The 13074-nt window shown below is 42.7% G+C and overlaps 1 protein-coding gene across 2 annotated transcripts in view; it reads left to right on the top strand.

Moving 5' to 3' along the window:
• Window positions 1-13074, top strand: part of NEMF (nuclear export mediator factor) — a 453826-nt gene that overhangs the window by 248788 nt on the left and 191964 nt on the right. For both annotated transcript variants that reach the window (XM_085627010.1, XM_085627011.1), the window contains exons 15-17: window positions 5832-5895; window positions 8637-8725; window positions 12328-12431. In XM_085627010.1, coding sequence (XP_085483136.1) covers window positions 5832-5895; window positions 8637-8725; window positions 12328-12431 — 257 coding nt within the window. The remainder of the gene's footprint in view (window positions 1-5831; window positions 5896-8636; window positions 8726-12327; window positions 12432-13074) is intronic.

Consider the following 13074-nt stretch of genomic DNA (forward strand, 5'->3'; position numbering starts at 1 on the left):
CTCCTCACACTCTTTAGTTGTCAGGTAAGTCACAGTCTAAAAAGAAACAAAAGAATTCAAAGCATGAGTCTTCCTCATCCGGCTCCTCTTGGCCAGCGAAGTCGTACCTATGTCAAGGTGCCTTTCATCCAGGTCTGCTGCCAAGGAACTGATCCCACAGCTTATCCCAATGCATCTCAAGTTTCCGGGACCATTGCTGATGCCGCAAGAATTGGAGGCTTTCAAGGATGCCATGTTGCGCATCTTCATCACCAGTCTGGCTCCCTCTGGTATGCTTTCAGGCTACAAGGATTCAAGAAGGTCTCCAGTCAAAATACCGTCCGCAGATCCATCCTCAACACTGTCTACACCTCTTGACTCCATTATGAGGTCCATCCCAACTCTGTGGCCAACGTTCAATCAGTGCCACTATCCACACCGGTACCTACCTCACGACACCGGAGGAGGAGCCTACTGTTCTCTCTGACGCCGAGGCAATTCCAACAGGATCTCCACTGAAGCCGTACCCTCTACAACCCCCGGCGCTGACAGAACACTGCTACAACCAGAACTCATCCACAAGTACTTCATATTCCTTTTTGCCCAGACTCTGAACATGGCACGGTCAGGGTGATATTGGAGATATGGGGGATGATACATCCCATATCCATGACAAGGACAATTTTTATATGGTTCTTCAGGAGGCCAGTGGGTTAGACACCTCACTGGACACTGGGTTGAAATGCCCCTCCCCCTCTGCAGATGAATCAACCTCTTTTGCAGTGGTTGTGCAATTGGGTGCCGAAGTGATAGGCCTGCAGTTCCTGTCTGCTGAGGTGGAGACAAATATCCTGATGAAAGTCCTGAAACCTCAGCAGGCCACCATGGAACAGCTTCTTCCTTTCAATGGTGCCCTGTTACTCTAATAGAAGCTAGAGACAAACCTTGCTTTTTTCTGTCGGTAAGTAGGCAAGTGTCCAGAAGTCAAGGACCTGCCCTGGTGACCCAACTTTTCTTACACAACTCCCTATAGCTGAATGTTTGGTGGTCTAGGCATCCACAGGGAGGATAACCCCTAATTTATTCTCTACTCCCCACATCCCGGTAAGGAATCAAAACATATGGAGGTATTTGGAAGAGGATGTTTTCCTTGACCAGTCTCGCCCTTCATTCTGTAAATTCTTGCTTCCTCCTGGGACGATACCTGCATGCATTATGGGATATCATCAGTGAAATCTTACTGACAGTCCCTAATGAATGCCACACCAACCTTGTTCATATGATTCAGGAAGGTCATGACACAGAGAATTACTGCATTCGCTCTGGACTGGACATAACAGACTGCTCAGGCAAGGCAGTCGGTACCAGTGTGATGCCATGCATGGATGAGATCAGTCCGCTTCTCTGGTGACATTCAAGCGTCACTGATGGACATTCCATATGATGTCATCTGTCCCTTTGGAGCTACGGCAGACTTGGCCCTGGAGCTCTTCAAGGAAGCACAGCATGCTCCTTTCCTCGACTTTTCTGTACCCAAGAAGTTGTATCCCCAACTGCTTTGTCACTTCCGAGGCACCATCACAGGCTTTGCTTAGAGACAGCAACAGACCCTCCCACCAGTCCTTTTGAGGCCAGGATCAGGGATCCAGCCGACAACTTCCAGACCCTAAGGAGCAGTGCAATGCTCAGTCCCCTGGACCTCTCGCTGCCAAACTGCTTCAGCACCACTGTGTTGAAGGTAAGGTATTACCGCCACATGTGTTAGAGAATCACATCTGACAAGTGGGTGCTCCAAATGGTCCAGCACGTATTTGCTGTTCCTTTCATATCCAAACTGCAACTTATGCCGCCTGTATCACTGCCACTTTTGGAGGACCATTTGTCTATTTTACAGCAGGAAGTCCTGGCTTTTTTGGACAAATGAGCCATAAAGAGGATCCCAGTATCGGAAATAGGGATTGGTTGTTACTCCTGTTACTTGGTACCAAAGAAGGACGGATGCTTTTGTCCTATTCTAGATCTTCACCCTCTCAGTTTCTTTCTGAAAACAAACAAGTTCAGGATGCTCACATTGGCCGAGGTTCTTTTTGCCCTTGGGACTCGAAGGTAGTGCTGGACATGCAGTTTTTCATGCAGCCCTACAGCCTTACCATTTACCAGTGTTCATGAAAGTGATGGCAGTGGTTGCAGTAGCAAATGTTCAGCGGTTGGGGTAACCATACTTTTCCAACTCGACAAGTGACTGTTGAAGGCAGGCTCACTACAGTCAGCAGTAGACCACCTCCAGGTGACCGCTAACATCTTAACATTTTTGAAGTTGTTGATCAATGTGCTGCAGTCACACCTGACTCCTTTCCAGAGGCTCCCGGTTATCAGAGCCCTTCTGGATATAGTGCAGTTTCAAGCCTTCCATCTGGTTCAACGAGTCCATGGCATTTGTGCTATGAAACCAAAGTTTCAGCCTATGCTTTGGGTCACAGTCCCTCTGAGACTTTTTGGTCTCTTGGACAGCTGCATCCTGCTTGGTAGCTGCGCCAGATGCCACTTGCATGCACATTGCCATCTGACGTCTTTTTGGACTCAGCACCAGGGGAAACTGTAAAGACCACCCATGATACAGAGGAGACTGTGAAAGAAATGCAGTGATGGGTGCTGATTCACCTTTAGGCTGGCAGTAGACACACCTATCTCCAGCCCACCCAGATTTGACTGTGGTTTTTGGTTGCATCGCTTTGGGTTGGGGACGTCATCTGAGAAAAGTGGAGATCAGAGGACTCCGATCTCTGGTAGATACCCACTACGACATCAGTCTGTTGGAGTTGGGTGTCATTCGCTTGCCGTTGAAGGCATTCCTACCATCCATGGAAGGGAGGTTGATTCAGGTCCTCCTTGGCAACACCACCGCCATGTGGTACTGCAAAATTCAGGACATACATATTTGTGATATTTGTTAGGATGAGAATTCTCCCAAGCCCCTCCTTTTTTATGTCCTCACTTCACTTTACCTCTTCCTGCCCCTCAACCATTTAAATGCCTTAACTACCTTTACATTTACTCTCTGCTGAACACTAAATAAATCCCTACTTCCCTTTAACTCTACCGTCCCCTAAAATCTAAAAACCACTTACCTCCCTTTACCCTCCCCAGAGCTCTAAAAACCTCTACTACTCTTTACCTGCCCCTGAACCCTAAACACCCCTTACACCATTTACATCTACTGAAACCACCCAGCCCTGAAACCTAAAAACTCCTTACCCTCACTCATCCATGAACCCTAAAAAACTTTACTGTTCCTTACCCACCCCTAAAACCTAAAGGCTATTTACTCCTCCCCACCCCTACTTATTCCTAAAAACCCACCCCTTAAACCTAAAACACTTTTTCTTAAAAAAGAAAGATTATAAAATGTGTATATATATGTATGTATGTATGTATATATATGTATATATATATATCTCACCCACTGGGTAGCTATAGTTATGTCCGCGTTTCCATCGGAAATTGATGTTTTGATTTGCCAATAACTTTGGCACTGTTTGCCAAATTGTCACTAAACCTTCCCAAAAAATGCCTGATCCACCTCCGGTTCTTCCTGGAAAATGTTGAGTGCTCCATCAAATCAAATTGGGGTCAAGAAAGGGAGAGGCCCAAAACACAGGAAAATTGAACAGCTATACAGTAAAAAAGGCTTAACGGAATTCCACCAAATTAGGTCCTGTAATAGTACTCGCTCTGATTGGCTGGCCACAACACATAGAGAAATGTTAAGCCCGCTGTTACAGGACTCTCGTGTTCTGAAAATTAAGATATTTGGGGACAGGGTAGGGATAGACTGAACTCCCTAGCCCTTGTGGGGGAGGTCCATGAGGGACACCGCCTCCACCAGTAAACGTTTAAAAAAATGTTTTTTAAGGGCTCTACAATCCCACTGGAGTCTCACTGGAGCTCCTGCAACTCCTTTTGCACCCGAGAGCGTCTCACAAGCGGAAATACTGGCTCACAAACGAGTATCACGAGAGTCCAGCGAGATTGATAAAATAACCAAATAAATGGACTGTGTGTGGCGGGGACTTGGCCACCCCAAGGTAGTTGGGAGCAGGCATAGCTGAAGGCCGTGCATGGCAGGAGTTTGGCCACCCACGGGAGTTGGGCATAGGGTTGTGCCTGGTAGGGGATTGGCATAGCTATGTATGGTAATAATGTTTATGGTAATAGAATTATACTTATGTTAAAAAAAGTATGTAGCAATTCACAGAGAAAACAAAAGCTTTAAGGAAGTTATAATTTGGTATGGTGATAATATATTAATTTACATTATAAAGTAGCCTTCTAAATTCACTGAAAACATCAAAGGTTAAAGTGACGTTATAGTTAGGTGAAAATGTCAATTAAATCGGAACAGTTGAAGCAAAACAAAAAAAAACTGCCATTCACTAGTTATTGTTAGCTACCACTTGCGCTCCTGCCATGCGCAGAGTTGTTGTCAATGATGTCATTTCAGATATCACCAATACAATAATGCTATCAATGATCTCAGAACATTTCAAGAGTTATGAAAGATGAGCGGTCATAAGCAGTGCATGGTGAGGGCACAAGGGATAGTTTCTTCAGTTAACTACAACTGGTGAGTTTCAGTGGTTGTCTGAGTTTCAAATGTTATGTTTAAACATTTTCACCTAACTATACTGTTACTTTAACCTTGTTTCTGTGAATTTCTAGGGTTTTTCTTTAATGCTTAGTAAGATATTATTACCATACCTGTCATTTAAAAAAATAATACCTGCGTGGGAAAGTGTAACATTGCAAAGTACCCAGCATAGTACTTACCTGCGTAAAGGTGCTACATTGTAACAGCCGTATGGGGAATGTTACATACCCTCTGGAACTGCATCAATCAGCAGAACATCTCCCTGACCGTAAACCACCTGGCGGGATTTTTAAATGCCACGGCAGACAAACTCAGCCATTGACGCCTAGTGGATGACGAATAGCAGCTACACTAGTAGGTTGCGTAGGGCGCCTTGCAGTCATGGGGAGAACCCTGGCTCGTTCGATTTGGCGGCTCAAAGAATGCGCAGTGTTATCATTTTTGTTCTGGAGTTCCCAATAAGCTTCTCTCTCCGAGATGTATTCTGCTTAGAGTGGAGCTCGGGACTCCTGGATGACTTCCTGCCTCTACCTGTCCTGCCCAGAGTTCCGAAGAAGGTCCCAGAAGACCAGGTCCAAGTCATCCAGCAAATACATCACATGAAAAATGTATTTTGCTCTAATACTGTTGAATACTATTGAATAATACCGTATTCTGCATCACAGATAAGACAAAGGCACATTTAAAAAATATACACAACCTCCACTAGCAAGAGGAAGTGGCCTTGTTAAGGTACAATCGAGCTCTACTCCTCCGTCTAGGAACATTAGGAACACAAAGAAGAATAGATTGTAAAGTTACTGCCAAGTCAAGACCCTAAAAGTATTTGAATTAGGAGTAATTTCTATATTCTGAAGAGCACATTTTTAACTGGAGCTGTACAGGCAGAGAAATTTTAATTTTAAAATGTGCAAACTACAACAAATAGAACTGAATTGGAAGCCAAGTTATGTCAACTTACAAAGCTTTGTTAGAATAAATTCATTTCAATTATATTATTTACGACCTATTTATGTTAGCTACACACACTTTATTTGTTCATTCTAAATTCACTTTGACCCACTGCTCTCCCTGCAGTCTCACCCCCAGAAAGGTCATTTGTTTGCGTTACTTGAACGAGGCAGTAAACACTCAGATGCAGACAAGCAGCAGCCACACATGTTCCCAGAAAACAATATCTTAGAATGTTGTTTTTGTTTTTCAGATTTTATGATCACAAAAGGCATGCCGCCAAGAAAACGCAAAAGACTGTGGAAGCTTCTGAGAAGGTGAGCGTCATTGAGCAGCTGAAGATTGCATGGAAAGGTTGATGGTGTACAACTTTCTGTAAGTTGTTAAGAACTGCACGTGAGCTCTCTGAGCTTGCAGCCATGGTTTAAATTATATTGCACATACTTTCTAGTGTTATTTTTTTTCTCTAAAATATAAATTAACGTTAAAGATGTATATACTTTTTTTGCTTATATTTCCTATCTTACCCCCATGATGTCTTTGTTTCGTCTATTAGCTTCTTCCATCAGTGCCTTTTGAATGAAAGTAATTCCAGAGAGTAGATATGTACCATAAGGTTGGTGGCAAACCATTTCAACAAAACTAAGACCTCATCCTTGGAATATGTAGAAATATATTACAGCATCGTGTGAATTAGAGCATCCCCTGCCCTGCCCATTGAGACGTATGGGAGATAGTGGTGTGGCTGGTCAGTCATTATCCGAGTCCCCCACCCTTTGACCGCGCACCCCCTGCACGCTTTCAATGCTGGAGGCTGGAAACGTTCTGCACAGTGCAGTAGTATCTTGAAACAACTGAGAGCAAGATGCCTGGCTGGGGACCCTGCTCAGGCTCTCTCCACGATGGTCATCCCTTCAGAACTTCCTAGCTCGTCAGAACGGCCCCTTATCTCTGAAATGAAATTACATTGATTCCAGGTTCGTTCTCAGGAAGAATGGAGCCCCACCTCAACTTTACATGACCTATTCACTATAACAATAATAGGTGTTGATTATCACCCAACTGAATTAGGAAGGCTAAGTGGCGGCTTGGATCAGATCTGTGACCTTCAAGTTACGGATAGATATCTAAAATTATTGCATTCATCTGTTGACTTATCTTCTGCTATTCTTCCGCATCCATAATGCTGATTTTATAAGTTTATTGTGTTTATCTCGGGTCTTTAGTCACCTTAAGATTAATCTGAGAGTGATTGATGTCGAGGCTCCTTTTTTAAAAATATTTCCTATTGCTCTTGTATTATGTTCAGGAATTATAAGATTACATTAAATGAATTTCCTTATTTTTTCTTTTTTTCACCCCTTTCCATTTAAATTGTTCTTTCTTTTTTAGTTATGCCTGTACAATGTTCATATTGATTTATTTAAAGTAACTGACGTAGCCCCATATCCAATTTCTTTCTTTCTTACTACAATTCCCTGACTTATTCTGTAAATGGGACTTCTAACCTATTGTGATCTGTGTTTTCCCTCTGTATGCTTCCGTTTTAATTACCCTGAAGTTTTTATATGTAGAGAAAATTAAATCTAGCAACACACGTCACTTTAATGCCACCTCTCCATTTATCATGCTTCCTTCTGGAAATTATATTATTCTCAATTATAGATCATTCTCGCTGCTTCCAGCAACAGCAAAACAGGGCCAAAATATAGTGTATAGCTGTCTGTGAACTGCCTTGACTCCTTTGACTCGCAGGCCGGCTCTTGTGTGCTGGTTTGTGAATCAGTGCTAATCATTACCCTGAACTCTATGTCCTGATTCAGCATACTGGTGATATCCTCAAGGAGATATTGCCACAGCTGAAGGAAGGGAATGCACTCCGCCTTGGCCTTCCAGACTGTCTGCTGTACAATTTGCAACACATAGAACACCACTAAAGGCCCACTTGTTCAAGTAGCAGTTATGTGGTTTTTGGTCTTCTGTTTTGGTTCCCCTCCTCTCCCCAAGCCGTGAAACGCCAGCGACCATGCCCTTAGTTAATACCACTTAATATAGAATAATATAACATGCAAAATGGTGTTAACTTGGGAGTCAGACTAGATTCTAAATCTAGGCTGAAAAAATGAGACCTCACTGAACACACGCATCACGTGTAGCCCATTGTTTGTTCCCTTCCACAGCTGATATCTTGCTGGGCCTCTGCATAGATTCTAAGGTTATGCTCCAAGGCAGGCTTTCCATTCTCAACGTAAGCTGTGGACTGGCGATTCCAAGATTAAGCAATATTAAGCATTGCTGGGTTGCGCCTTTTTTACCATTGTTCCTAAAATATGCAACTTACTGCCCCTCCCCGTCCTCTGCCAACAGGATTATCCTCAATTCTGTAAAGCCATTGAAACACCTAATGGGTTAGGTAGAACTCAAGCTTGCAGCATAACCCGATGCCTTCAAGTGAAAATGTGCTTACCAGGTACCCTACCCTATACCTTATGACCATAAACTGAGGGCGAATTTATACTTCCTAAGATTAGATATACTTTAAAATAATTGTTAAGGGTGCATTAAAGAGACAATTTGATTTAAGACGTATTATTCATTAGGATGATGTAATTTTAATGATAAAAATAGTACCCCAAAACTGTAAAATTATTGTTGGCACTGCGACCAAGATCAAAATAATGATTGCACAGGCTAGTACAATTAGAGGCGTTTCATACACATATCATTATACATTAAAAAAATTGTAAAGAAGGGTCGCCTTAAGCAAAGCTTATCTGCAGTGGAGTGTTTTTTCTTAACATTCAACTCATCTTTCATTAGTCCACCCGGAGAACAGCCAAACGGGGACTCCATATCAGGTTTTCTGTGAGCTCAAAGTATACATAATGCAGGGCATTTACAATCAAACCAACCCCCTGCATATCCTATTGCTTGCCCAGCACATAGCTAATTCCCCAAAAAAGAGATGGAGTGCAGGGCCCACCTTCTCGCAGGTATCGTATAAATTGATGTGGTCATTAAAGGCTAAATTCCAACTTCCTCCTTTTGATCTTGTTAGGCATTTAAGTCGGCAGAGAAGAAAACAAAGCAGACGCTAAAAGAGGTGCAGACCGTTAGCACCATCCAGAAAGCAAGGAAGGTGTACTGGTAAGTTGTGTTTCTATAATTTGGTGACATCACTGTATCTGTCTGTGATAATGTATTCTGCAGGTGAAGCACTCCACTGCTCGTGTGGCTAGGCCTACGGTATCCAAAGACTACTAATAATAAAAATTATAATTACTACTTAAATGCTCTCTGGAATTTACTAAGCCACTACAATTAATGTAGCAGTAACTGTAAATCCTTTCTCAGGCATGTTACAATGCAGCTGAGGCCCAGATCTGCCAATGGCAGTTCGAGTATATTGCCTATTTTACCTGAAGAAAGATACCTGTGTTACCTGATTTTCCTTGTGGTTGCTGATAAATATACTTATTGGAGATCCTTACAGGTTGTCAGTGCCTAAAGGGTGTCTTTGGTCTGTGAGGTTGGGTAATCTGCTGCACTTTAAGTCAAACAATGTACACAGGGTTCTAAAATACATCATTGGCTGATTAACCAAATATACTGTAATCCCAGGTCAGATAGTTGTGAGCCCGGGAAATGAATGTTAAAGACTGGAATGCTTACTTGAAGTATTATGATATACATTATTAGTACCTACATGCTCTACACTATTTAGCTTCCTATTTTTAAATGACATATTTGATGTGGAAAACAATAATTACAAATAATTTTCTATAAAATATATAAAATTAACACTTGACAAATATTATCCAACATTTACATACTTTTCCTAATGACCTGCATCATTACTTTACTCCGACTTCTATTTCATTACGAAATCGGATCAGTCAAATTACTTTTCATTGTGAGCAACTATGGTATAAAGTACCCCCTGCCATACATTATGAGGATATAGCAAGTCACCTAGGAGTTCCATGATCATATAGAGAAACGAGGACCTGGGTCGAGTTCTTTTATAATGTAATGGAATTCTTTTTTTTTTCTAATTCTTTTTATTAACAGTGCTCATGAGACCATACTGCTTCACACAATTGCAATATAGTACATCGTATTTATCAACAGGGAACAACAAGGACAATTAAACCATCCCCAACCTCTCTACTCTTCCCGGATCGCACCACTTTCTCTGTACCTGCGCCAGGGTGTCCACACTTTTTCCCACTGTTTAGTGCACCCCCTACTTTTATATACTGTTTCCTCTGCCCTTTGGCACCAGTCAAGGTTGCGTTGCCATTCATCCTATCGCGGGGGTGACTGCGCCCCCCCCACCCTCTAGCAATATTTCGTTTCACCACACCTGCTGCCAGGGCCAACCAGAGTTCCATGCATCTAGACCAGTCAGTGTCTCCCTTGACCATCAATAATAGCCACTTTGGGTCCATTGGCACCGTCCCTCCCACCACCCTAGATATGGTATCGGTGACCCTCGTCCAATAGGGGATGATCTCTGGACATTCCCATAAGATATGAAAGAAAGTGCCCTCCTGTCCACAGCCCCTAACACAGAACGCCGATGGACTCCTGCCCCATGCATAGAGGTGTGTGCGGGGGTAATAGGTGCAATGGAGGTTTTTTAGCTGCACTAATCTGAACCGTGCACGGATTGCAACCTCTCTAGGACTCTGCAGCGCATTCTGCCAGTCGTCGTCATCTAGACTACCTAAATCTTAGGCCCAAGCTGCTCTGAGAGTGACCAGAGGGTCAGGTACATTGTTTATTAATTTCCGGTACATTGTAGACGTGAGCTTTTCCACTATGGGGTCAAGCACCAGCCTATCCTCCATAGGAGAATAATCCGGGATATTATTGCCACTCTGTATATGGTAACGTAGGGCATGTATGAGTCGCAGGTAATGGTATCTTTGGGACTGATGTAAGTTGTATTCTCTTTGGAGGCATTTAAAAAAGTGAGGGGAATCCCCCCTCCGGACATCACCCAAATACTCAATGCCAATTAGCCTCCACCCCTTGAAGCCCGTCAAAGTAGTTACTTCCCTCAACCTCTCACCAAGCCACAGTGGTGTTTTCCCAGCTAACGTATCTGCCCAGCCTAGGAGTTTGTTTTCCTCCTTCCAGCACTGTAGCACCACCCTAGTATGCTCCGGCCATGTTGCCCGCGGCCTACGGTCATAAAGAAGGGGTTAACAATTACCCTCAGGCATGACCATCCTATCCACCCTGTAAGCCGGCTCATTACTATTCGTATACACCCAATCGTTGATCACTTGGAGCGGCGATGCCCAATAGTATAGTTTAACATCCGGGAGCACCAGTCCACCATCGTAGACTCCCTGGTGAAGCGAGTGCATCGCGATCCTAGGGGACCCTCCGTCCCACAGCAGGGTCCGCATAGCCTGCGATATGTGTTTAAAAACACTCGGGGGGGGGGGGGGCTAAACGGATAAGGTGTGTTCTGTAGAATGTAGAGGAGCCTCGGCAACGTAAGCATTTTAAATATAGCTGCCCTACCCATGAGAGAAAGTGGGAGGGTATGCCAGTGGTTGACGTCGGCAATAAGGCGACTCAGCTGGGGTTCGAGATTTCTATCGAAAAACTCCTCCTTGTCACGCGTGACATATGTAATGGAATTCTGATGTGACTTGCAAAATCCTTTTAATATATGGCAGAGGTTATTTAATTCCTTATAATACATGAACACTTAATCACCATCCCACAAACCTCTTAACACTTTGGTATTGTTCTCTTTCATATAAAAGTGATAGTGTGCTTGGCGACATGAAGAACAAAAGTAGAACATGTAGTGTGAAATAATCACCCTCACGCCGATGTAAAGATCCGAGTATTTATTAACATGGGTGATAACGACATCCATAACCCAGTGACAGGAACCACACAAGTCCCCGAGAGTGCAGCATAGAACGTTGACAACATTCCAGGAAGGTCCAAAACAATGGAGGGGTGGGTGGAAGGAACCAATTAAGGATAATAGTTACAACATAGTGCAAAATTAAACACACCAAAAAGCAGTTGTTCATTTATTGAAAAAACAAATGAACATCAGTATAATGTGAGTTAGATTAAAAAATGTTGTAGCTCAGAATGTGAAGCAGCATGCAGAGATTCTGTGTTATGTTTAATACCCTGTGACGTGGAAATAATTAACATGGTGCCAAACATGATGTCACTTGGGGTTCTAAGTAATACCAGCAACAACTCGAAGTTCGCGCTTGTCAATTTGATGTCACTAAGAACCCCTCAGTTAAAAACATCCCCGTTATTCACTGTTACTCATCTATAATTCTCTGCAAGTTATCCTTTGGCTTTATTTAAGTAAACTGCCCATTTACTGACATTAGCGATGTTGAACTACAGGAATTGATAGAGAAGGGCTGTTTGCTGAAGTTTCTTATTCCTTCTTAATTCCTTTCGCACCACAGCCTCATTTGCTTTAGGCACACCATCCTTTCTTTCCCAGTCTCTTATCCTGTTTATATCACTTCAGTGTTGTAACTATGTGTCCTGTAGTGTACAGAAAAAATTCCTGCGGAAAAGAGTTGGTGCAAAAACTGTAGCAAATACAGTGGGTCTGAGTGTCACGTGTCTGTGTTTCTCAGTTCTGTTAAAAATAAATATACAAATAGGACAGTGTGAATGGGAGCTCAATCTATGAGGTTGAAAATCTTGTGCATTCTTTCTAACCCTTGCTTTTTATTGGATAGGTTTGAGAAGTTTCTCTGGTTCATTAGCTCTGAGAACTACCTTGTCATAGCGGGAAGAGATCAACAGCAGAATGAGATGATTGTGAAACGGTATCTAAGGTCAGGTGAGTACTGCCGACATTGGGGGTGTTGCAGCCGGGTTGTCTATGCAAAAGGTTTATCGAAAGTTGTGATCATTGTTTTAGAGGTCTGGAGCAGATGGTCGCGAGTTCACTATGTTACTTTAGGCGCTTTTAATTAACCAAATAATACGCAGTCACATTTTGATAATACTGTAATGTTCTCGTCAAGCTGACAACAAAACTGACTTCTCAACAGCCAATGATGTATATATTCTGATGAATTCAACAAGTCTAGGAGTATACAGATGTCTTTTCTTTTCAAGTGAAGTATTTTGGTAATTATTTTTTATGAAAGTGTCAGCAAACAGAAATGTGACAATTTTGGTCAGATTATTTTTAAGATGCAGTTTTTCTAGATTCACAAACCAAATGGTGTCGTTTTTATCCACTTCCAAGATGAATGACTATTAATTTGCCTAATTGTTTTTAGCCTGGAATTCCCAGTGATGAGGTGGGACTTCCTGTGACAAGCAAGCAATGATTGTATTCTTTCAGCCTCTCCTGACTTGAGGCAATGTGATGAAAGTGACAGTTTCACACTAAACTTATGTCACTTCAATTCATCAAAGGAAGTATAGCTTGATAAATGGTGGCCCGCAGTGGATTTGATAGTCAATATTTCCTA

The sequence above is a fragment of the Triturus cristatus genome, chromosome 9 (assembly GCF_964204655.1).
Source record: "Triturus cristatus chromosome 9, aTriCri1.1, whole genome shotgun sequence".
Classification (NCBI taxonomy): Eukaryota; Metazoa; Chordata; class Amphibia; order Caudata; family Salamandridae; genus Triturus; species Triturus cristatus.